Genomic DNA, 26,337 nt, shown 5'->3' on the forward strand with positions numbered 1-26,337 from the left:
GTTTGGATGCTAGGAGGAGCATGGGTTGGATTAGCATCTTGGATCGTGACTCCTTTAAGGACTAGGAATTCTTTGATGAGTGATTACATTTAACTTGGGGCTGTTAGTTGATGGATGTAGATGGAGCATGTCCATGTGGCTTGGGAAGTTTTCCTTAAATAGGCATGACCTTTCCAGTGAAAACAGGAAGATACTTTTTGTGTGGTGTGTGTTGGGTTTTTTGTTTTTTTTTTTTGAGCTTGGCGTTTGTTTCATTTTTGGAACTCATGATTACTGCAGGCATTTACCATAGAAGTAGCTCACAGTCTTGGTAGCTTTGTGGGGCAGCATTTGGCAGCTATGTTGGAGTTTGATAGGGAGATTGGCTTTCTTTGCAGTGTAGCATTCCATATAGCATTTGTTCATGCTTTCTGTATTTGTTCTATCCTTTCTGTACCAGCTGCTATTTTTCATCTTTGGTGCTCAGGTTCTTCTTCCTTATCATGCTGGCATCTGAAAATCTGAAGCATCTCTATAGCGAAAAGACTAGCCAGTCTGCATATTTTAACAGGTAGATGGGGAATGGATGGTACTTCACTAGGTCTGGTTCATCCTATGATAAAAAATGTTCCTGTTTCTGTTGGATTTTAGTATTTGTTGCTCTGGGGTTTGCAGGCAAATCCTGTTCCCTCAGAGCGAGTAACTCTGGTTATGATGTGAATGGGGTGACAGTCTGCCCAAAGTAATGCCTGTCCCAGACTGTCCTTGGGAAGTGTAGGAGACAGGTGTTTTTGACTCCTGTGTGCACTGAAATTTTCCAAGATGCTTGGTCTCAGCTATTTTGTCACTGTTGCTGACAAGGCATTAGCAAGCTCCTCTGTGAACTCTTGAGTCTATGTCTCTAAGTAAGCATGAAATCTCTCTGCTTGGGCTCCCATATTTATTATAAGGTATTGTGTGGGGTTGCTTCTTTGGATTTGGTGCTTGATAAAGAGGTGTGATGCAAATGCTTTGGAAAACGTGTAATACAGTGGACAAACTGACCAGCCTTGATCACATGGTAGTATCAAGTGTTTTGTTTGGCTTGTGTGGTTTGGTTGATCCTCAGGGTTAGTCTGAAATACAGTTTTTATGTCCGTTCTCCTGAGCAGTTTCTTATTCTAGGTCACCAGTTTCTCAATGCCTGAATTCTTGGGAGTTTGTAATTAAGATTCAGAGGTTTGTAGATGTGTCTGATTGGTTTTGGGATTAGCAATCTTTACTTTTGTTTCCAGAATAGGATTTTTAAGACAGTCCCTAAATCTCTGGGCCCTTTGGGCAGGAGTAAACATGTGGCATTGTTCCCCTTCCATGGGTGAATTCCTACCATTGTCAGAGGCAGAGAAATCCTTATTTCCTGGGCAGGGTTTTGATGATGAATACAATCACACTAAGTAGTGGATAACTTCTTAAAAGATAACTTCTCAACTTGACTTCTTGGGTAAGTATTTTTCTGTCTTGTATGGATTTTCCTGGGGTATGGAGGCTGTTGGATGGTTAGCTTCATTCTCTGGACAATCTACTTCCCTGCAGATGGTTATTGCGTAGTGCTGGTTATGGAGGTAACTATCTCCATGAAGTTGCTAGAAAAAATTACAACGAATTTTGTATGAGCTGTGTTCAAACAGATGCACTGGAACCAAGATTGCAGTGGGAAGGGCCAATGAGTCATACCATGTCCTGATCTCCCAAAGGTTGCTCCATTCCAGCAGAGCCAGGGCAGGTGACGCTGCCTTCCCTGGTGATGGCATGGGCTTTCCCCTCTGGCTACTGTTAAATTAGCCCTGGGTTGGAATTGCTGGAAGTGTGTCTGGTCAAATGCTAATTCAGCATGTTATTTGCGAAGCTAATTGGCAGGGTAGAAAAAAAAATTATGTGCCTGTAGGAAACTTCTTACCTGGAAGAGCTTCAATAGTAAAAATGTAAAATGTCTGTTAGGAGAAGTTCTTCCTCTTTGCACAGTTAGTAGTGATAACCAAAAGCAAATTATACAATGCTGTGTTCAGAGCCCTCTAATAGTATTGTCATGGCTTCTGCTTCTGCTTACAGATTTTCCATGTAACTGAATTAACAAGACTGGTCAATTCATTGCTGCTGTATTTAACCCCCTGGGCAGCAATGAATCTGCTGAGGATGGAGCATCATTTTCTTGTGCTGCTTGGAAAGGGAGGGTGTACAGCAAAGTGAGGTCATGCTATTTCTTGGGGGAGAGGTTCACAGTCACTGCTCAGTGTCAAATGGAGAAGTTTCCCAGAAATCCTTTTCCTCCACCACTTCCAGTGTGGCTCAGTCAATGGAGTAAGTCAGGTAGCAGTGAGGTTTTTTGTCATGTATGGGCTAGCCAGAGATTAATGTATCCACAGTTTGTTCAAGATAGCATTACAGGAATCAAAACACATCTCTTGTTTCTTGTTCATAAATTTAATCCTTTGTTTTTAACAGTTAAATATCGCTGTATTCTTTAGCCTCGCCTCCGTTACCATAGATTTGAGCCCTTCTTAAATCCTAACACATGTAATTGCTTAACATTCATGTTAGGAAGAAAAGTGTGGTGCAAGGTAATGCAAGAGGAATGAAACACCACCAGGTCACCTGTGCAGGAGCAGAAGTCTCAGAGCACTGGGTTCAGTGGGCCATCCTTCCTCCCCTAGTTTAAACTAGGTGGCCTCCCTGCTTAATTGCTGCCCACTCCATCTAAGGATGGTCCTTGGAACGTATGGTGAGCTTCATGCAGCATCTTGTACTGCGTCAGCTTGCTGTGTTCGCAGAAGATATGCTCTGTAGCATTTTAACTACAGCATCTTTGCCGGGACCAAAATTCACTTAAAATTAGATACATATATGGATCTGCATCCCATTGTTAGAGATATTTCATATTTTCTTTAGGCTTGTGCAAAATATGTGTTATGGTGGAAAAAGGTTGTACAGATTTCTTTCCTTTTTTTTTTTTAAAATGCCCTTTCCCATGAGTCAGCATAGTTTGTGAGACTGGAATGATGCTGTGTGCTTAGCCTTGCAGCAGGTTTGGAAATCTGGGCTTTGCCGTGCCATGCTTGCTTTTCTTGTCTCTTTGCTTCAAGTTTTTCATGCAGAGTTTACAGATGTTGGTGCAATTTGCCTAGCAGAAAGTGTCCCTTTGTAGCAGCTGATGAGTGGATGACAAACAACTGATTAAGCCAAAGGTTCAAAAGGCTTTTGAAAAAAATAGTAGTATTAAATTTAAGCTTTGCAAATGTTGTGTCAGTATTACTGGGTTGAGCAGTGTTAGGCCACCTGGTGTGGGTTGGTCTGATTGATAACAGCCCTTTACTGTGGGCCACCAAGGCTTGTGTCTGTGGGGTATCTACAGCAGGCACAGCCCCTGTGTAGTGACTCCCTGTGTTGGCGTGCATGGTGTGAAACCTTACCTCTAGGCTAAGCTGATCTGGTGGTCAGCAGCTGCTGAAAGAAGTGATCCTTTCTCTCTGCTCTCCATTTGGCTCAGAGTTTCTTTTTTGCGATCCCGTAGAAAATTAGCAATGCCAAAGAGGAGTTTATCACTAAATCCAGCTGACTCCACTGTGGTGGCTCTCTGCCTGCTAGGTCATGTTGAAGAGGAGGGGATGGCTTGTGAACCCACTGTTTGGGGAAGGATATGGGACTGTGCCTTTTGGGTCCTGCCAGGTGTTGAAGTAGTTTGTCCGTAATGCACAATTTCACTCTGTGTGCAGCAACGGCATCTTCCGTGGTAAACTGATCTGCAGGTCGGCCTGAGGTACCGTAGGCCTGACCCCTGTGTCTGGTACTGGGACCAAGGGACACAAGGCACCAGCAGCTGCCGGGGGAGTTGGGGTGTCCTGGGAAGCTGTGACATGCTGGCATGGTGCAGGTGCAGGAAAGGTCCTGCCTGTGGGTGCAGTTGTTTGTAGCTGAGACCATGACAGGTAGCCCCAGACACTGGGAGGCTGAAGTAAAGCAGTGAATCAGAAGGATTTTTCTGTGTGTGCGCACAGCAACGATGGCAAAACTTTTCTCCTTAATACTGATATATATATATTTTTTTTACACCAGTAACTGCATGTTGACTTTTTGGAGCACAGGAGATCTGGGGAATGACCTGAGAGGAGATTCTGGTAGTGTTGTAGAAAGAAAAGCTGTTGAAAAAGCTGGGTTGCCTCTGCTGCCCATTTGAGAGGGAAGGTGGTGTTGAGTGCTTGCTGTGCCTTTCTCTCTGGTGCTGAGAGCAGCATTGCACACGTTGGCATGGCACGCTGTACCCACAGTGCAGCTGCATGTTGCTTCTGTCACCTGGGCAGCATCCGTGGCTCTTGCAAGGAGAGCCCTTTGCATGTTTAGTACCACCACATCGCTGTCTATCTCTCATACCCATACAGCTTTAGGAGTGAGTGGCTGTCCTCTCCTCCTGCAGAGGAGGGGGATAAACATTTATTCATCTGTGGTTTCTCTGATCAGCCACGTTTTCAACTCTGCCTTTGTAGCTGATGGCAGGCCCTCCTTCCCCTCGGTGTGCGTCCGCAACACACTTATGTGCCGGCACGCGTGTGCTGCCCTTGAAAACAGACCATGCTTATTAAAATCATTGTTAGTTGCCATGGCAGCTGTTGTTGCTGTGGGCTAATAGGAAAGGCAATTACTGCTGCATGCTGAGGAGTGTACAGGGAGGGTGTGGGCAGTGGGGGACAGGCGGCTGCGTGCTGATGAGCAGTGTGACTGATAGATCAGCTGTCGTGGTGAGCAAGCAGCAGAGGAGAGAAAGGCCGGAGATGCCCTGTAATGAGGTTTGGCTGAATATGTTGTATTTCCACCTGGGCAGGCTCATTGACAGATTCCCACCCTTCCTTTGATTGTCAGAGGGAGTCTCAGGGTTGAGATTCATGTTTGTAGCTGGGCGCAGTGCAGTGCTGTGCAGTGACTATCAGCTGGCTCAGGAACTGAAAGAGGGAGCTGGAAAACTTTATACACATTGAAGATACTCATCTAGCCCCTTTCCAGCTGTTCCCTCTCTGTAAATATTCTTCCTCAGTTCTTATTTTGCCATTTCCTATAGGTTGAATGTAATGATGTAAAATAATACCAATTTTCTTGGAGTGAGGAGGATTGGTTATGAAAACTGAGGTCAGTTATGTTTCAGGATGCTTCGCTGGTTCTTGTGCACTACTGTGCACAGGCCAAAACATTTTGATTATGGACCTGTGTGTAGACCCCTGTGTATCTGCAGCTGTTGTGTGGTCGTGTGGCAGATGCTGTGTTTTCATGCTTTTCGTAGTGAATTTAAAGCTAAAGGGAAATTGCGTCCTTCGGGGGTTTTTTCACTGAATTTGGGCAGCATGTGCCCAAGACATGCCAGCACTGTTTATGCTCAGTGCAAACATGAGAAAAACAATACTTTATAGTGAGGCACTTGTAGGATATCAGTAAATTCCTTGAAAGATTTGAGTTGGGGAAATAGGTGAGAACTGTAATTCTGCAGCTTCTGTAAAAACTTAGGGATACCAAAAACTGCTTTGACAGTATTTGACAGAGCCCTGCACCCTCAGATCACAACCTTCTGTCCCCTCCAGTTTGTGCTGCTTTCCTTTTCCCTGGTGCTAGGAATTGGCCTGAGACCTCATTGCACAGGAGCTCTTTCAGGAGTCCCTCCCTGGTGCTTCTGGAGTCCATTGTGGTGTTGGTGAAGTTGAAACGATGGTTGCGGTCCCCTTTGATAGGAAGACGGTCCCAGGAGGCATGGGGGAGGCTTGTGGTCCAGACAAAGTGAGAAGAATAAAACAATTCTCTTGGAGCAGGCAAAATCGGGACCTTGCCTGAATTTCTCTCCCTGTTCCGGTTGATCTCCCAGCAGCTGTTTCCAGCTGCCCTCTGGATCATGCCCCACTGGGATAGCAGCAGTGACTCACTCAGCTGGGGTGGTTTCTGCAGCGTGCAAGAGCCTGGCTTCCCAGGGAGCCGTGGCACCAGGAAGGGGAAGGTTTCTGGTGCCTTTGATCCCTCAGTAAAGATTATGCTGCAGCTGTTTAATTAGACACTGCTGCTTTCTTTACTGGTATACTAAATATAAATGGAGGAGTTGGTCTAATATACTTGAAGTTGCAAATGTCAGGAGTCAATAGCTTTGTTTTCCTCTCACCAAATCTGATTTGTTTTTAAGTACTGCTACTAAATCTAATGATGCAGTAATTCCTGTTTGTTACAAGGAATAAGAGGTTTAGATGGAGGGACTTCATATTGTTCTTGCCCCCTCTCTTGTCCCACCTCTGCTTACAAAGGAAGAGCCACTGGTTTGCAGGTGTTTGTACAGTATGACCTGAAGTGTCAAAAGGCATGATCTAAATACACTGTGTACCAAGTTTGTGTTCAGCTGAAATATAAGGTTTTCTCTCTGCATGGTTTTTGCTACAGATTTGTACATTCCATACATTACCTTTATGACAGTCAGCAGAGTGCCAGAAAAAGTTAAAAAATATAAAAAATGCAGTGAAGATTAAGAAGCTGCTGCTGGAGCTAGAGCCCAGACTTGCAAGGATTTACTTGGGGTTTCACGTTTGGTTTGGGATTCTTTGTCTGCTAAACTAGTCTTAAGTCCTGGCAGGCCCTAGGGAGATCTATAATGGGAGAGACATCTGTGCTTAAGGTGCTTTGCCCTGTCCGTCTGCCTATGTAGGAAAAGGAGTAGGAAGCAAATGAGTTGGTTTTTCTTTTTTTTTCCTCTTCTTTTCCACCTGGGGCTCCTGCTGGGCACAGTGGACCCAATCTACTTCCACCTGCTTAGCCTTGTACAGTGCCATTGCACGTGCTGTTTGCTTGAGCTGTAGTGTCTGTAAGCTGCAGAGCAACGCCTGGGAAGTACGGCTTGCTGGGACAGTGCTGGTGCTGCTGTGTGTGAGGTGCTTGGCCCCGAATCGGCTGGAAAGTCCTTGAGAGCTGAAACGATGGGGAGAACGCCTCACGGTGAAGACTGACTCAGTGCTGTTATCAGCTGCCCGGTATGCAGTGAGGCTCTGCATCTTGCCGTTGGCTGCTGTAACCACTGTTTGTTCCTGCCCTGGCCGATTCGGTGTGCTTTTGTTCCAGCCAGTGCGATAATGTGGGGTACCTGGTCTCTGGGCAAAGCTGGCTGCTGGGCTGGAGGAGGAGGGAGCAGCCTCATTGTATGCTGGAAGTATTTTTGCCGTGTTACAGCATGTGCTGGGGAAGGCATTCCTTAAAAATGAGAGCACCCAGAATGCTGGGTTGATCAGCCAGGTCTCTTCTGGCCTGGAGAATCAAGATCTGGCAGGACAGTTTCAGCATTAAATATATTTTTGGAGAAAGGAGAGGAAGGAAATCCAGAGATACTTTCTGCCCTTGAGGTTTTCCCATTCTTAGCGGTGGCGAGAAGAAATTGTGTTTCTGTAGTGTTGAGCTGTAATCAGTGTCTGTTCTCAGTCTGGGTGGAGGAGACGGAGACTCTTCCCAGTGTTTCAGTGCTCCTGGTCCTAAGTAGATATTACTGACCGGCATAGAGAATTTTTTCCAAAAGCAGTTTCCTCTGCTGTGTGATGCAATGTTGAGTCAGTAACTCTGTCACTTTAAAGGCTAACATTTTTTCATATCCCGAACAGTTTTTTAAATTGTTCTCCTTTATCCCTCTTTTTTCCCCTCCAGCTTTTCCTATTTTTGTCAGACTAATCTAAGCTAGCCTTTCCTAGGGCAGACCGGTGGCTGTGAGAGATTAGCCTCCGTCCTCTTCTGCTTTAAGCTTTGGGAGCTGGGCTGATGGAGTGCACATGACCCTCCCGGTGGCTTTTCCTTCCTGGAGGGACACAGGGAGCTGTGTGCGAGGGGAACAAGCAGTGCTGTGTAGCCCGTCCGTACTCCGCTCCTGCTGGTGGTAAGAACAGACTGGGCTCGCCGACGCCTGCCAGCGTGGCACGGTTTGGCAAGCGGGCAGCCCTCCCAGGCAGCACAGGGCTTGCACGCTCACGGGCTGCTTGTGCACTGTCTTCCCACTTTGACCCTGAGCGCACGTGTGTGGGGTGGCTGGAAGCAATGCAGGCTGGCTTTGTCTTTCCTCGAAGTGGTGTAAGTGAGCGGGGTGCCTGAATTATTCACTGGTTCTCGGCCTGCCATTGCTATTGAATTCCCTGTGTTGGGGCACCCTGCCAGCACCCAGTGATGAACTCATTTCTGTGCCTGCCTGGGGGCACCCCACACCGTGTGTGTTCGAGGGAGTGGGGCAGGGGGCAGCCACCTGTGCCAGGCTTCCTGGAGTTTTGTGGGTTGGTGAGACTGGGTGGCCCTGTGGCTTTCCCATCCGCAGCTTAGGTGGGCGCAGGCCTTTTCGCTGCTGGAAGGGTTGTTGGCAGGTTTGTGTTTATATCTGTCTCTGCCTTGCAGCCGTGCTGAAGTCTGCCTGGACTCCCAGGTCCTAATCTTCTCCTACCATCTCTCCATATGTGGTATCTGGTTTTGTATCCTATCTGTATTTCACCTTCAAGGCACGGATTTCTCTGCAAACCACGTCCTTATTTTTTACACACAATTTGAGGTTCTCCTCTGAATCCCAAGTTTTTAGGGGTGGTTGTGCTAAAAAACAATCATGTTTCACATTTTATGAGAGGAAATGTTTCCTTTATTGTTCTAATGGAAACCATTTCCCATTTGCCTATGATGTTAGTTCTACTAATTTGAATAACTTTTTTCTTAAACGTTTAGATGGTGTCTACTGTTTGCATTATTACAACTCAAAAAGCTACCAAAGGCATGTTTTATACTTTGGAGAAGATTATAATTTCTACTTGCAAGAACTTCTGGGTGTATGTTTGATACCATCTTCATTGTGTTGATCCTCTGCTTTGTTTGTCTGTATTTTATTTTTTAAGCGATTACAGCAGGTGGCTGGTCCCTGGGGAAGCTTCCTTTACCAGAGTGCTCTCTGGTCCTGGTTGATGGAGTCGGATGGAGTTTCAGGTCCTCCTCCTGGCTGCACAGAGGAGTGTGTTTTCCCCTCTAATTGGATCATGTAAATCAGCTCTTTCTTTGTCTCATTCTCTTTGTCCAGAATCTCCTTCTGGTGATTTTGATGAATAAATCAGCCTTGACATTGGTTTGAATTTTTGTTTAGTAGTTATGTTGATATTTTAAAACTAGTATATCTGATGAGCAAAATAGGGGTAATAATCAGAATTGTGACCAACAATTTCCCTCAAAAACTGATTTCCGCAGTAGAAGTGATATGTAAATGATTGAGTACAAAGTGGCAGGGGCTGGCTTTTTTTTCTTTTTAGTTTAAAATCCTGTGCTGTTACACTAAAATCCCAGAGGGTTGTTTGATAAAGTGCTAAAGGGTCCCAGGGGTCTGACAGATGCTGGACAAAAACAGAGCTCCCTTCCAGAGAGTAACCCAGTCCTTTTACACCAGTGCAAATGCTGGATGCTGGAGGAGTGCACCTTTCTGCTGGCCAGTGGAAAGCTTTTCTTGCTGAACATCGTCCCCTCAGCCAAAGGCTAAGTCTTTCAGAGTTGCTGCTTGTCTTCCCGGCCTCAGTTTGCAGTGTGTGGCTGTGATGGACAACCTGGGAGGAAGGATGTGCTGTCTTTCTTTTCCCCGCTTTGACTCCTATGCCTGGAGCAGTGGAGTATGTTGTTACCTCTGAAGTGATGGCTGCAATATCGCTTGCTGTGGCTTCTCTGCAGCAAACAGCAGAGGAGACTTGAAGTGATTCAACCGAGAGAGAACTAAAACAACCCCCAAGAGAGCCTAGATCATTACCTTTGTCCGTGAGCCCTGAGTGGTTATTGAATCAAAAAGGCTAGAAGGAAGGGAACAAAGGGTAAAGTCACCTGTTTTCTCCTGTCCACAAGCAGGAATGGACAGAGATGTAGTGTTCCTTGTCAACAGAGGAGAGGGAAATGTCTGCAGCAAGCTTCCTCTGCTGCTTTGAAAGTTGTATGACTGAAAGGGAGACAAGTTGCAAAGGTGTGAAGCCTGCAGTGGTGTTCATGCAGCAACTGGGAGAAGGTCTGGAACTGCCGTTTCCCATTAGCACACAGGGCTTGTGAATGTGCTTTTGCTGTGAGCAAAAGCATGCCCTCCAGAAATAAATATAAAAGCTGATGGACTTGGACTCGTGTATGGTAAGGCCTAGATGTAGTTAGTTGAGAAGCTAAGCCTTATTGTAACACATGGCTTCTGGGATGCAGGAGAGAGCTAGAATTGCCATTGCCAGAGCTTAGGACAATATGCTTGTATATTATGTTTGTATAATAAAGATTTTAAGCTTAGGAGCTTCTCATTTATACCCATTTTGACTTTAATAATGGCAACAGGAGAAAGGGAAAATTCCTCCCTCCCTCCCTTCCTTCCTTCTTCCCTCAGGAGACTTTTGACTGTTTCCAGACAGGAGCAGATTTCTTGCTTTTTCCCTCGTCCTCCTGATCCGATTGAACAGCAGTGGAGGAGAGAAGCAATCTCATTTAATCTGTGATTTGCATGTATTCAACTCTTCTGTCCTGAATCTGTACAGTGCCTTTCTATGTAGCTGGTATCAAGCTTTCCCATGCAGCAGCTGCATCTCTGTGAAATTCCAGCATCTTTTAATTTTTTTCCTTCTGCTGCTGCTTTAAACCTGCAAGTAATCCTCCAGGCACCAGCACTATCTTTCAATAGACTCTGACTGTTGCAATGCTGTCTTCATATGGGATGGGATTTGGGAGGTTCAGTTTTTCACCCAGGAGGATTACAAGCTTCATTTTGACACAGACATTTATACACTGCAGGTGGTAGTGTTGGTGTCTCAAGACTTGATTTTTGGCACTAGGAAGGTGCACTGCAAATCCAGCAACTTTCCTAGGCCTTTCTTCCTTTCTGTGACAGTTTTAGTGCTGCAAAATTGCCACTGGTCTTGGTTGTTGCCTAGAAGGTTTAGGCGTCTGTTATGTTTCAGTTTTGGTCAAGTTCATGTGTAGAAATGTGTAATATATGTGCACAAATGTACATTTTATATACGCACACTTTACCTTCTGTGGTCTTAGTTTGGGTGCTTTATTCTAATACATTAAGCAATGTGGCTAATGTAATGAGATGATGTTTGTTCTTTCCTATCCACTTCAGGAAAAGCAATATATGCTCCTTCAATGTTAGTTTTTGAAGATTTCTGTTAGCTTTTTTAATGTAAAAGAAAGGCTTTTTTTTTTGCCTTTTTTTTTTTTTTTTTTTGGAGGACTTGAAATAAGCATGTGCCTACCACTCCTGTAAAGTGATGAAGTTTGTGATGCTCCTTGGCTTCAAGAGTGGTGTGTTTTGCAGTATGACCTGTGTAAATGTTCACCCTGAGATCTGCGTAGGCATTTGTATGGAGAACTGGCATGAAATTGTCAGCTCCAGTTTCTGTGTGATTTGGAGTTTCTTAAAAGCTGAAGTGTTGTGCTGTCAACACCATGCTGTAGTCCAGTTGAGAGGTAATAATAGCATTAATCATTGAAGCCAAGTCATATTCCAAGCTGGAGTAGAGTCACTCAGCTCTTGGATATGTGCAGGTCTTGTTACTGAAGGCTGTAGCATCAGGTTGAGAAGAAGGAACATTTTTAAAATATGGATAGCTCTGACGACAGAGGATGCATACTTTTAGCATGCTTAGTAGTGAAGTCATCTATGTGCCTCAAACTGCCATCAGCATCCTCCCCAGAATAAGTGTTGGCCAGTACTTCTGCAGCTGGTCTTGCCAAATCCTCAGCAGTTCTTTGTGACAGAGGTGCATGGGTCTGTAGCAAAGAGCAGTACTTTTTGTCTGAAAGTCATGGAAGCCATGAATCCAAAGCATTGAGAGCAGAAGGGGTCTAGGTGTGTTTTCACAAATCCAGTGGGGCAAAAAATACTAGCATCAATTTTTATAGGTCTTCCCTGATTACTGATCTGGAAACTAGCTACCAAGTGTGGGTAGATTTAATTGATAAAAATGCCTTTTCCTTTCTGGATTCTCACAATTCTAAGTAACAGACTAAGCATGACAGTTGGGTTTTAGATACTCATGGATACTATCTATAGAGTATCCCTTTGCTCATGAGAACTCACTTAAGCAGCTCTGGTCTTTGGTAGAGCAGCAGCAGACTTCATTGCTCCCTGATTGTGAGGGATGAGGAAAGGGGAAAGGTATGAGCAAACATCACTCATGTCCAGTTTGGCTGTATTGGAGATGTTTTGGCATGAGGAGGGGAAGCCATGAAATGCGATCAGAAATAAGGCTTCTGCTGCCTCGGATGACTGGTTGATGTTTCTTATGATCAGTTTTTCGAGGGACCAGAAACTGAATCTTAAAGCAGTGTTAATGATGCTTGCGTAAAAGGCTCTGAAATGCATAGAGGTCAGGGATTGGTAGTTTCTTAGAAGGAGGCTTGTCAGCATGCTGTTGCAGTTTCATCATTGGTTTAAGCTGATCTAAGACTATGCTTTCACTGAAAGAGGAGCCCTGCCTTCTCCCTGACTCCAACCACATGGTCCTACACACTCCCATGTACCAGGTGTTAGGGATTACGTGGCCTGTAGTGACCACCTTTGTTCATGAAGCTAATCCTTCTCCTTTTTTGAGGGATTAATTTGCAGGAGGATCAGCAAGCTGATCTGACTTGCCATGTTCTTCTGTGATCCCTACTGTGCATGCAAGAGATGAGGCAGGGTTGCATGATTGGGAGCAGGAGGGGAAAAAACAGGGCGATTCCCTTTGGTAGTGTGACTTTTGAGGTTGGCTTAATCTGACTGTAAAAAACATGCTCTTAGAAGGTTTGCATCACTATCTAGCTCAAGGGAGTTGAGTTTTAATCTCTTTATACTTGGGTTGAGCAGTTGTTACCAAGTGTGCAGGAGGAGGGAGTAAATAGCACTGAATTTATAGGGCTGCAACTATCTAGCACTTTGGATAAAAATGTTGGCTATATTGACAAAGTAACATTGAAATAAAACAAAAAAGGCAAGTTGTGCTTTGGCATGTTTTGAAGCTTTGACTGGCCGTCTGGTCTGCTGTTTGACATGGTGCCTTCAGTCTGTTCCAGTTCAGGAACTTGCCATACTGCCGGTTTTGCTGTACCTAATTTAAGATGTTTGTGTGTTCGGTGGGAGGGTGGCTCCTTTGTTTCTCATCTGAATGTGCTGCATAGGAAGATACATGATTCTGTAATTTCAGGAGCCGAGGTTTTTTTAGATCTCTTCTGTTCTGCATTTGTAGGCTCAGGGAGGGAAATGTAACTTCTTAATGCAAAGTCGTCTCCAGGGATTGCACACAGAAGAGGTTTTTAGACTAAATTGTGAAGGAAACAAGCTTTAGGTGAATGTTCTGTGACAATTCTTTCCCACGCATGCACACGTACAAACCAACTGGTAATTTCAATCACATTTAAAAGTTGGTAGAATTGTAATGCTACTGCCTTCCTAAAAGCTTTGTGAAAAATGGTGATGGAGTAGGGGCAGGGAGGGATGCAGACAAGTTCCCCACAGAGGGCAAGGTGGTCATGATTTATGGATTACGCACTCCATATGGAGGAGGCGGACAGATGGGTCTGGCCGTGCCTGCTGTGTGCTCCCTTCTGCCCGGCGGGACCGTGGCAGGGGACATGGTGAGGGGGGCTGTGGTTATAGCTGCGGGAGGCAGGGGTGGGAAGCAGCCAGGGGGCAGAGGGTACGAATCTGTGAAGAACTAGTTTCAGTTAGTTCCACGGCTGGTAGAGCTGTTTGCTTATTACATTGTCTTGCAGGCAGGGACGGGAGGGGGCTTTGATGCTTTTGTGTGGTGCTGGCAGGAATGTGCAATCCGGGGGTTTTGAGACCTCCTGAGGGGTGTGTGTGGGTCTTTTTCTAGTGGCTTCAGACTATCCATAAAGACAATAGGGTGGAACTGAGGCTCTGTAAGGAGGTTATCTGCTGTTTCTGCCAACTTATTGCGCTTTAAATAAACCTAAAGCTGGTAAAAAGAGAGAAATGCATTGCAGGCTTATGGGATGCTGCAAGCAAGAACTGTGTCTTATCTCCTGTCTGGCTCTGCTGAACAGGTCTTGCAGCCTCCTAGGTGCCTGGGGTGCAACAGCTTGGTGCTTTAATGCTGCAGTCACTGCAAAGATCCCTGGCACCTGTCTTGACCTTTCACAGGCCCGATTTTGTTCCTATGACCTCTTGCTGTTCAATTACAATATTTCTTTGTGGTTGACGGCCGTATTTAAATGCAGGATGTACAATGGTGTAAGAATATCCCATGGCCAAGACTGCTGATGGTGTCTCACTTCATTTACCCATTAATACATGAAGTTCTCGGCCCAGGCAGCAGCAGCTTTTCCCTTATAAACAGGGCTAGTACTCCCATCTGGGCCAAACTAAAGAATTCAGACCACTTACAGACACCTCGCTGGATAATTTTGCTTTCCACAGTAACACGATCTTTCTTAGAAACGCCTTTAGAGTGGCTTGTCTTGCTTCTGTGTGCAACAAGATGGAAACAGTAACTTACTGTAAATGCCTCATTTTGTCCCCATAGTTGGGGTGAGTCATGTTTTGTTTTGAATCTTCCTCTGTGCAGAGCACTGTCCCGACTGTTTGGATGTGACCTTCCAAATGAAGGGCAGGTCTTTCTTCCTTTCTCTTAAAACTTTGAAGCAAAGCACATACTGAAACTCCTCTCAAAACCGTTCATCCTTTGGGAGGAATGGAGATTCTTTGATTAGTGCTGCTTTCCTCCCTGTTCTAACCCCTTTTTAGCTGTGACAATTGCCTACACAGGGTTGCTTCATTCCTCCAGCAAAAGTTATTTGACTAGGTCAGAGCATCATCTATAGCCTGCCATGCTGGACAGTTTGTCTAGGGTGGGTATTTCTGGTAGCTTAGGCAGGATTTCTCCCTTTTTATATGGTCAGTAAGGTGTGACCGCAACTGTGCTACCATCTTGGGGCAATCATGTTTAGCAGTAGTTAGCTTTACAGGATCAGTGAGGAGATCTATGTAACAGCAGTGGATTCCAAGGAGTCCTTGGTTAATGGCTGAGAAAACCTGCTATTTTAAGACTCTTTTTTTTAATTTTTATGAATTGCACCCTGGTTATGGAGGGCCTTGGCATGTGGCCACATGCCATCCAGACTGTCAGTGGCCTATAAAGAGATGGCGGCGCTCAGTTACAGGATGGGTGTCAGAAGAAAAGCAGAGGTGTGTTTTCTGTAGTGAAATGGCATTGTGTTGTAGCAGAAGTCACTCAAGTTACTTTTCATATGTAATTGCTTAATTGGGATGTTGAAAGGTTAGCTTTGATTTTGTTTTGGTATGTTTCTACATTTTTGTAGGTAAGTGTGTAGCACTTGGGTGTCTAATTAGAAGAAAAACCCTGAAAAATCCTGATGTGTGTGGGAGAGGTGAATAAAGGTAAAGGCAAGGAGGGAATGGTAAAAGCCCTGCAGGCTTTCCTTCATCGTGGAGATGGCAACCTTTGGAAGGGGAGTACCTCTCTAACAAACTGTTACGTGGGGATTTATTCTGGTAAAATTCAATAGTCATGACCTCTCCTTTTGCCTTTTAAAGTACTAATGAATGGCGTTTTGGAGACAGACACCCTCTTTGTCTCCAGGACATGTGCTGAGGCACTAATGGGCTGTACTAGCCCTTTATCAGAAGGAGCCCTTTCAGGGATTGGAAATGGCTGCATCAGTCTGTCACCCTTCTGATTCTTGCTACCTCCGAGGCAGCAGGGGAACATTGCCACGATGATGTGCTTTGCATCACTGTCTTTCTGTCCTCTTAAGAACAGAATTAAATCTCTTGCATGTGTCTGGAATATTAATCTTTGCTGGAGTGGTTTCTCTCACATACATGTGCTCATATAGCACAGAAGTGAGAGCTTCCACAGGGCCAGAATTCAGGGTGAACCCTCAACATGCGTGACTCCCATTTGGGAATATTTTAGCTGCAGAGTGGTCCATGTTTTCCCCACGTTGGTCTTACTAGGTGCAGTTAGTGCCCTGGATGCTCTTTCACCGTGGCTGCTTCTGAAGCATTGTGCTGCCCAGGAGACGGAGGGTTTGTTTTTTCTCTGTCCCTTGTGGTGCTACTTTGGGGTGCCCCCAGTGAGCAGAGGGAGCTCCCACACTGTGCACATTGCCCTTGTAGCACTTGAGGGGGGTTCATTCCCTTTTATAGATGCCCTTTTGTTTCCCACTGTTGCAGGGAGAGCAGCTTTCCAGGAGGGGGATGAAGAGGCCGGGGTTAACGGTCTTAAGAATGGATTTTTTTTTAATTTTTTTTTTTTTTTTTTTAAATTTCGGGAGGGAAGGCCTGGGAGTTGTTTCTGGCTAACTGTTTCCAGATGGTGCTGCTGGAACACAAAGATTTCTAGTATGTTTGGGATGGCGGTGGCCGAGACCCCTAGCCCCCCCCCCCCCGGCGCTTCCTGTGCAGCTCCACAATCCTGCAGGCTTAATCAGAAACAGCCCTGGCTGCCGAGGGGCTCCTGAAGCCTGCCTTTTCTTCACCCTGTGCCCCAAGCCCTGTGCTTTCTCCATTCTCCAGACTTTTTAACCCTTTGTCATTACAGGTCTGGCCCATCAGCCTGCCTGCTTTCTCTCCTTTCTCAGGCTGGCTGTGGGCACTTGGAGTGCCCCGGATATGAAACTGCATTTGGCTAGGCTGCTTGATGAAATTATGTCTTTGGGGAAAGGGAAGCTGGTTTGTAATGCGAACTTGGGAAAATAATTTCTCTAACTATTTAGGGCAGCTTATGCAATCAGGCCAGCATGTCCAGGGCACAGAAAATTTCTCCTGCACCTATCTGCCAGCAGCAGTTGGTATATAGCATGATTTCGTCTGAGTCATGTACTGTTGTGCCTCTATTTTTTTGTGTGCCAGTTTCCCTAAAAGCAAGGCAGGTTCAATTTTATATCACAGCCTCTTCACACCCAACCAAGAAGTAAGTTTCAGCCTTCTCTTCTGCAGGTAATGTAACATATTATTTCATTCTGGAAAGTAGGAGTACTCTCCTTTTAGCCTTTGAACAACAGCTTCTGAGTGTCAGTAAAATCAGCCAAGAAGCTTGTGATCAACTGACTTCCCTTATGGATCTGAGGTCTGTCATCTCCCTCATCTTGTTCTTTCCCGTGTTCTCCATCCTGTTTTTTTAGAAAGCAGAAGTAATGAAGCCATCTACTAAGACAAACCTCTATAGTCCTCTTCACCTTGCAAAAGCTTGTAGCTGTCATGTTTGAGCAAGCCAGATTTTCACGCCGCGAGCATGTTGCCCTGTAATGAGTGGCTTAGCATGAATTATGTGGGAAATGCTTCCTTAGCCCCATACAACAATTATGGGATCCAAAGGTGCCCCCAGTGCTGGATTTTAAAGCCTTGTTATGAGCCCTGTCCTGTTCCTGTTGGGGAAGTGTAGAAGTGAAGATGAGCTGCCATTTAAAAATGCTTCTGCGTAGTAAAAGAGGAGGGAAATCAATATTCTGTGCTATTGACTTCTGTGCATGCAGAGTGTCCTTGCATTTGATGGATCATAGACGTCACGCTGTGCACAGTATTCCCAGAGGCTTTAACTCACACTGGATCTATTGTTGCCAACATAGGTCACGGACCAGCAGAAGCAGGCTGTATTTCCTTTATGCCCAGAGCATAAAGAGGATGGTGCTGTATGTAGTTAAAAAAAAAAGAAGTGTGTTTTGCATGTTGAAATAACACTAAATTAATGAAATCTCATATCTTTTGGAAGCTGAAAACACCTCTTGGTTGGTCTCGAAAATTAAAAACTCAGTTGTTGGAAAGCTGCTTCTGATCTCCAGAAAGCTACTTTCATTATTTAAAAAAAAAAAAAAAAGAAAAAAAAAAAGAGGAAAGAAAGAAAGGTCAGGGAAGAATCTGTATTGTTATCAAAGTATTTTACAGAGTTTGTTTTTTTTAGCTGTTCCATTTTAGCTGTGGAAGTGCTTTCTGTGTATGAAAGTCCCCCTTCTTTCTGCAAAATTAGACGTCCGTATTCTAACTTCATACGGATGCTATCAGCTTAAAACCTGAGTGTGCACTTGTAAACTTTTTGCATACTGAAATTTTTAACGGACCTGGAAGTTTAAATACCATCTTTCTGTGTGGTTTGGTCAGAGGTACATTTATGTGTATTCCCTTCTGCTATACCAAACAGTTACTGTTCCTGTAGTATGTATAGGGTTTTGTGGAACAGAAGTGCCAGGAGGTTGTAGTTAAGAAAATATGTATCTCAAATACAGGAAATCACGCTGACATGTTCGGGCAGCTTCGCTGGGGCTCTGTTTAACAGGGATGCAGCCGCCCCCAAAGTCGCCCTGTTCTGTCTTGCTGGTCAGGTCATGGGCTTGCCTGGTTAGTTGCTCCAAACTGTTCAAACTCTGGTTGGGGCAGAAGGCTATTTTTATTAATCTGACATCACCTTCCTTTCTCATCTTTACTGTGTCACTGGGCTTCCCGCCCAGGGAGACTCTGGCGGGCCTGGCCTCCCTCCAGCTGGGCCTGCGGGCCCCGCAGTGGGTTCAGGGCTGCCGGGGGCTGTGGGCTGCCGTGTCCCCGCTGCAGGGGAGGGTGTCTGGGTGGGAGAGACATGGGTTTGAAAAGCCTTGAGGCTGGTGTGGGTGCCCAGGGCAGGGACCCCCTTGTGCTGGGGGGCTGAAGCGGGTGAGAGGCCAGAGGTAGGAATGCCATGCCATCGGCTGTCCCCTTGGGAGATCTGGAGCCCGGTGGGGTGGCAGGGGCCCAGCACAGGAGCTCTCCTGTACCACGCTTCTGGTGTCCTGCCGGCTCCTGCTGAAAAAAGATATTTTTAGGAGAAGGGGAAACCTGGAGCGGGGTGGGGGGGGCCAGGCCAGAGGCCGCCGTTGCTGCAGCAACAGGGCCAGAATTCCAGGAAGGAAGAGGGGCCGGATGGGCCTCCATCCCAGCCTCCGCTAGGCCCTGGCCTCCAGGCCCTGGGGCGGGGGAGCCAGTGGGCGCTTGCATGCTCCCATGGGTGCAGCTGCCAGCATCAGTCCCCTGCGGCCAGTGTGCTGCACGGGCGGTGGCACCGCTGGTTTTCTGTCCCTCAAGAAGTGGCTGCAGTCATTTGGGTGGGCCTGGGAAGCCAGGGCTGTGCTAGCTGGCCTGTGTCTTCCCAACCATCAAGGGCGGCAGCAGCACAGTGTACTTGGTGTGGCACCTTTCATCAAACACTCGGGCTTTTAGTCCCCTTGTACACTTTAAAGAAAGTGTACAAGGGGTAAGGAAAGTGTACAAGGGGTGGGTAAGGAATAAAATATAAGTCCTGTACTTTCATCTAGAAAATCATACAGACTGTTGATGTCAGGATACTAACAAGGAAGCAAATAAATGGAAGTCCTTTGCTAGATGATGTCTCTGTGTCTGGAAACGGGCCAAAGCTGAGAAGCAAGTTTAATTGAAAGTGAAGACAGCTGAAGGGGAAGCATCCCACACTATAGATGCAGTTATTGGAACTGCAGAGTGATTAGCAAGAGCTATATATCAAATTAGGGTAAGTATCGAGGGAGATGGGTGACATTAAGATCCGCTTAAAAACTACTTTAGTTCATTTTTTCATTAATAATTGGTAATTCACCCTTAGATGCTACTTTTCTCATTAATTTTATCCACAGACAGTTTGGGGTAGGGAGATGGCACACACAATTGACAAAGCAGACTGAAGGCATTAGATATGCTTGGACAAAGAAATGGGTGTTTCCTTTTTGTTTGTATGCAATAATTTGGATTTGCAATAAATTGCAATAAGGGTCTGATGAAGAATTACGTATTTTCTTGGTAACTGTTAAGGTCAAGTCATTTACAGTTTAACTGTGGCAGAGTACTAACAAAAGTACTAAAAAGCCTTTTTCAAGACCCCTACCTCCCCCAGCACAGGGTTTCTGTCTTTTCTGCCATGCAAGAAAAAGCAAAAAAGATGGTGAAATCACTGGGCTGTAGTGAACAGTGCTTGGATTTCTGTCTGGCTTGCGAGCTTTGCTTTTTCGCAACTGTCACTTTTAGATTAATAGCTTTGTTGCCAGTGTTTTCAGCCTTTTTTCCCCCCTGTTTTTTTCTCTTCTGTTTGTTTTTTTTTCTGTTTGTTTTTTTTTTTTTCCCCAGCTTCTGTTTGTCTAACACAAGTCTGATAAATGCGTAGCTTGTGGTATCTCACTTCAAAATCTCATTTTGCTTTCAGGAGGAACAAGTAATTTCTTGTTGCCTTTATTTCATTGCTCTGTGTAGTCCAGGGGTTTCTGGCTTTCCAGAGCCTTTGCCACTTCTGTCCAAGCCACCAGGCTGCTGCGCTACCAGTAGATCTTGGGGTAGTCAGAGGAGAGGTAGATGAGCTGTTCTGTTGGTTTTGCTGCTGTTGTTCAGATCTGGAAGGTGGTAGTTGTGAAACTCAAAGGAATTGTATTAACTTCACTTTTCCCAGCATTGTCAGGAAAGCAGGCATGCCACAGATCCAGGGAAGAGATTGCTTGGTCATGTTTCTGAGGTTATCTTTGCAACTGAAAGGACTTAATGCTTCAAATTGAAGCTTACATTCAGCAGGAATTGATTCTCTGGCTGCAGAAATATGGATGAACTCACTAAGGTAACAGTTCCTACCAGCAGAGTTGTAGTCTGCAGGTTTTGGGTTTAGTTTGGCTGTCAAGAAACAATTGCTAATCAGGCCTCACTGATTGCTGCATCTGGCAAAATGGCGAGTCCCTGATGTAAAATTGATTTGTTCCAGGGTCAAGTTAGGTCAAAGAGAATTATTGCCTCTTTAAGGTAAAATTTAGTTTAATTTTTAAGGAAAGGGCAAGAGGCCTTTCAGACCTTCGGTTAGGTGTTACAGGTGTGACATTTCCTCTAGAGGGCTGACTCTACTCCAGCCATCTGTGACCTTTCAAAAGTCAATAGCACCTGCAGAGCTGATCACTTTTTACTGGTGTTCTGGTTTATCGACAATTCCTCAAGTTTTCAAGATGTGTTTAATTCAGCAACTTCTAAAATTTATCAAGTTGAGAGGTGTCAAAAAACCTGACAGCCCCAAGGCCTGGCTGTTCTGCTAGTGCAGGAGTGCCTCCTTTGCTCTTCAGTCATCTGCAAATGGCTGTACTGTGTTTACCTTGTAAACCCGAGACAGTACCTTGCAGTTTGTGGCAGGCCAATAGAAGAACTTGTGTTAGCAAGCCTGGGAAATTAAAGGAGGAGGGAAATTTGAGGTAAAGGGAAAGCAGGGTTAAAGGCTTAGAGGATCTGACTGACTTGTGATTTTCATCCTGTGAAATCCAGTTGGCCAGCACAGAGACTGTTAGTGGAGTACAACCACTATGCTCACACATCTTATGGAAGTGTGGAAGCCCATGCATGAGATCATGGATATGGTTGGAATAAAATCACAGTATGTGTTGCAGAAAGCTGGTGTACTGTATTAGCTTCTGTTTTTTTTCTCCCCACTCTAAAGCAAGTCACAAGTACCTGAGAAATGCCTGTCAGTGGTAAACAAAGTAATGAAACATCCCAGTGTCAGTTTGATTTGATTTCACAGGCTAGCGCTGCCTAACTCAATTTCTTTACGAATGTCTGGTTGCACGTTGGTATCATAAGAGAAATGTAATTGGCAGGAGGGAGCTGTGAGAGAGATGGAGTTATCTGGGGATTCCCTCTCCCACCAGGCTGCTGCCAGAAGGTAGGGTCCTTCCATATTTGTGGGCAGGGTATTTATCAGAATCAAACCTTCCCCCTCTCTCTTTTTGCTTCCATTTTGTGAGATTAGTTTTGTGCATCTGCAGTAAGAGGAGGCGATTGAGCTGTATCCCCAGCCTCTGGTGCCTTAGGTTGCCTGCTAACTAGCGGAGGCTTTCTGTCTGGATGTTGCTGGACTGTCCTGTTCCAGTTGCAGGAGTTTAACACTTTCACTTCTTGCTCTGTTTAGTTTTCAACAAAAGCAAACTCCGTATGGAATAATCGTGCAGCAGGCCCCGGATTCACCATTAGTGACCTGTAAAATTGGCAGCACTGGAGATTATTGGCGGGAGACGGTTTCCCTAGGCGCTTCCTGCCTTCTCTTGGAGAGTGAAGTTCAATTAGAGCAATGATACGCACAGCGGGGATTTTGCAGAGTTCAGTACTTGGTGGTAGCATCGATGTATGAACAACAGAGATATCTTTGGCCTTTTTGTGACCTTAACGCTCCAGCTGCTAACCTCTGTCTAACCTCTGCTTTCTCCAAATTCTTGCTTTCCTAATGTAATCTACTTTCACCTCTTCTTTCACCTTCTGATATAACCATATCCCTCAAACATTTTTAGTCTGATGTGGGAGGTTTGTTGTCCAAAAAACAGCGTGGAGACTGCTGGCTGTTTTTTGGTTGTTTTTTTTCCCTTCCACTTAGCTTTTCTTGTTTCTTTCTGACCTCTTATGTACTGTAGACTGCCCTCAGATCTTTGTCTTTTTTCTTCCTTTTTACACTCTAATGATTTGCTTCTACTTATAAAAACTGTCTCTAGAGGTGGTTTCTGGGCATCCAGGTCCTTTGACTTCAGGAAATCCCACAAAGTTCAGTTTTGTCTCTTTTCTGCCACAGCTTTGTGGTGACAGTCCCTTTTGTTAGTCCCTGATGTGAAGAACATCATGTTCAAAATAACAGGTTCTTTTTCCTTTCTTCATTATAACTTTCTGCTTGTGTTCACTGCCCTTATCTTTGGTATCTGTAGGGGCAACTTCTCCATTTATTCCTTATTCTCCCTTTGGAAATCTTTCTGGTTTCCAAGGTGCTGAGAGACTGGTACACAAGTGTGTTTGAGGTACTGACCTAGCAGGTGTGTGTACACAAGTACTATTAAGCATACCTGGAATGGTCTTTCAGGAGAAGACCATATCTCCTGATATAAGGTGGACATTTATGGGACTTATATCTAAGTTGGTAAACTGCAGTGTGTGTGAGAATCACAGTACTTACAACGTCTGCTTACATTGGGGGAGAAAAATACTTAGCTGTGCGTCTTCATCGTGACGTTGCTTGGTTGTTAATGAAGTTCACAGTTAAAACACAAAAGCTTTGGGTGGTGCTGTAGCTGGCAGTCTCCACTTGCTTCTTCCAACTTCTGTGTCTTCTCTTTTGTTTCTGTATTATTTGTGGGGGTTTGTGCTTTACCTGCTTGCTGGTTATTAGTATTTGAGAAGAATGTACTCACAGGGTGGTCAACCTAATTAATTACTGTTAATCCCTGAAAACTGGCTGCCAGAAGTTTTGTTGTCCTTGAAGCTCTCACACTGTGCGTGCCGCTGTAGCTTTAGCGTGAGAGCCTGAGGAGAGAGGCTGGATGTTTCCTGGCAAGTTTCCATGGAGAGTCCCCTGGGCAGGTTTGAGGTAAAAAGGAAGAGAGGGAGGATGAATATAAACTTAAAATAGCATTGCTAATCCCTGTATTGAAATACTAGCGTCTTGCTTTTTAGTGGAAGTTGTGTGTAAGTGTCTTGTGTAAACTGTGAAATTGTGCCAGCGGCCACATGCCCTATGTTAGGGCAGAAGAGCTCTTTCTGGTAGGAGCCGGCCTGTTTAACCCAAATATCCCAGCACAAAACCGAAAGCATCTCAACAAAACCTCTTCCTGACAGCAGTCATACATCTCTGTCAGCTACATGCCCAGATTATTGTTGCTTTTGACAAATTGGAATTGTTTTGCTGTGTTTTGTCAGGGTCTTCCCCTTGGGCCTCTGTCTGGCCCCCACCCCCACCTCTTCCCCCAAGTGCTGCTGGAGAAAGTGAGGGCAGTTAGGAGTTCCTCCTCACAAGTCATAACAAGAGATAGGAACAGACTTACAAACTGTTTGTGGAGGGTGGCTGCCTCCTTTCCCCCTAGTATTCTGCCGGGAGTTGCTTGTGAATGCACAGGGGTACCAGGCTGGAACTGGTATGGGCTTTGTCTAGTTTAGTTTATCCTCCACCCAGACAAAGATGCACATGTGGGACACTTGTGAGTGCCCTCTCCTCATTTCACATAGGAGGTGTTGGACGGAGAGTAACAGAAAATAAATTAAGAAACATAAATAAACACTTAGGAAGCATTGTGAAGTATGTTATCTTAATCCTTGCTACACTGCTAAAATAGAGACGAGTCTGGGAGTTTTACAGAGAAATTCCAGAAGTGTTGGATGTTCATGTTTTCCCACAGAGCAGGGTGATGGGGCTGCCAATAACACAAAATCTGTAGGCTCAGGGTCCCTTCTGGGGGTGAAGGAAGAAAGTCTGCAGGTTTGACGTCCTGTTGGGAGTGTGTGAGGTATTGCTCAGGTTTACCAGGGTGTTTGAAGATACACTGACTGCTTTTTAAGTTCTTGTTAAACTATTAATAATATAGTTTTGAAAAGGAGAAAATCAACACTTTAATGGCTAATGTTTAGGGGAACATTCCTTCAAGACGGGGCAAGGTGGGCAGTAGCTTCTGTAATTTTATGTTCTGTTTTATTAAGTTTTTGTGGTACTAAAATAAAGTTTGCGTATAAAAATTCTTTGGAAAATTAACAAAAATTATGCACAACTGAAATTAGAGGGTAAGGTAGGATTAATTTATGCTTACTTTATGGCTTTGGATTTTTTTTGTCTTTTCCTTCTGCACAATTTGGCATATGCAGTTGAAAATGAATTTTAGGTGTATTGGCTTACATGGAAAATAGGAAGTTAGCAGAATACTTTAATCTTAGCTCAATCTTCCCCCATTTCATGCAGGTTCTTGTTTTTGGCTGAGTTAAGACAGATGCCTAATTCCTTGGTTTCTATGCCTTGTAACTCCTACATTCACTCTTTTTCTTGTCTTGCAGAACGAGCCTCTGACTTCAGGTTATCATGGATACCCAGCAAGAGACAATCAAGTAAGAGTCTGATTGCAGTAAATGTGTATACGCACGTCTCTACACTTACGGATGTTTTGTCCGACAGCTTCCTGGCTGTCTTGTTATGGAGTGGAAATTGTTTTTTTCTATTGCGGAATGCTTGTGGAGATATATGTGGTAAACTGAATGTTTTTTATGGCCTCCAGCAGTATGTGGCAGTGTGCCTGGTAAGGGGTTAAACAAGATCCACATTACCCATGGCTCAGGAAATTCTTTATTCTTAAAAACATTGTAACTTAAAATCCCTGTCCTAAGCTCCCGCTGTATCTCCTCAGTGTTAATGAATGTAGATGTTCAGTGCCAGCGCACACACGGCTCTGTTTTATACTTATTGCTATAATTCTAGCATCTGGGGAGCAAAACAACACTGAGTTGTTGTGAGAGTCTGCTTTGCTAGTAGAGTAGGGACTGCCACGTCCCATTGCGTTGTTTCTAGTATTTATGAACTTGTCTTGTCTTCCTGTCCTGCAGGGACCCCTCCCTGCCCCTTGCTCTTATTCAGGATGTTCTCCTTCTACAGCAGTAAAAATTATACTGTTCAGTGCATTGCATCTGTAAGCATTCTCTTGCCTTCTAGCAGAAGACAGAGAAATCCCAGTTTGATGAATTTGCACAACGGAAGGAGGAGATGCTTTGGAACAAATGAAATTTAATGGGTTGTAAGATACAACTGTCACATGCTAAATCTCCCTTCTTAGAATAGTGTTTTTCAGTGTTCTGCAGTGCTACTGCAAAGCAGAGTATGAACCAGTGTAAGAGGAAATTAATATGCACGGAAAATCAATAACGCAGCACATCTCAGTAATGAGCAAATAACAAAACCAAACTCAAATTCTTTAATACTCTGAGGTACTGCTATATAAAGAAAATTTTCATCATATCTTGATGAGGCCTGGGTGTATGTAGCAACAGCTTTTAACAGGAGATGTTTTTATGAAGGAAGTGCAGTGTAGTGCAGCCTCAGCAGTTGAAGAGCTTGAATCTTTGGTGCTTGTAATGTGTGTATGAATTTCTGTATAGGAGGAAATTATGCAGAATGTCTACTGGGATATATTAAACTGTTAACTAGCACAAATAAATATTACATGCTGGTATGCTGTGAGAGTTGTGTTCCTACTCTATCCAGGCTAAGTAAGGTATGCTAGGTTGAGAGGCAGAGCTGGTCCCAGATCCTTAAGGTCGTTCATATCTGCTTTCAGCTTTTCCATTCTGGTGGTACCCTCTGCACCCTATTTTGTGCTTCACTGTACCTTCTCATTTAGGGTGTCTTCAGGATCATTTCAGTGACTACCAGTATGTCTTGATTCACAGGTTTTCTCTTTCTCATCCCTTAACTCTTCTGATTTGGAAGTCCAGAACTGCTGTTGCTGGCAGGTCACCAGATCAGCGGAGTGGGGCACAGGAAGCTCTACAGCAGCCAGGGTGTGAAATGAGAATTACAGCCTGGGCAGCCC

The 26,337-nt window shown here is 44.8% G+C and overlaps 1 protein-coding gene across 3 annotated transcripts in view; it reads left to right on the forward strand.

The window, feature by feature from the left end:
* The window catches only part of RBFOX2 (RNA binding fox-1 homolog 2), a 174,269-nt gene that overhangs the window by 12,434 nt on the left and 135,498 nt on the right, over window positions 1-26,337 (forward strand). For all 3 annotated transcript variants that reach the window (XM_056340177.1, XM_056340181.1, XM_056340174.1), the window contains exon 2: window positions 24,812-24,862. In XM_056340177.1, coding sequence (XP_056196152.1) covers window positions 24,812-24,862 — 51 coding nt within the window. The remainder of the gene's footprint in view (window positions 1-24,811; window positions 24,863-26,337) is intronic.

The sequence above is a fragment of the Falco biarmicus genome, chromosome 5, assembly GCF_023638135.1.
Source record: "Falco biarmicus isolate bFalBia1 chromosome 5, bFalBia1.pri, whole genome shotgun sequence".
Classification (NCBI taxonomy): domain Eukaryota; kingdom Metazoa; phylum Chordata; class Aves; order Falconiformes; family Falconidae; genus Falco; species Falco biarmicus.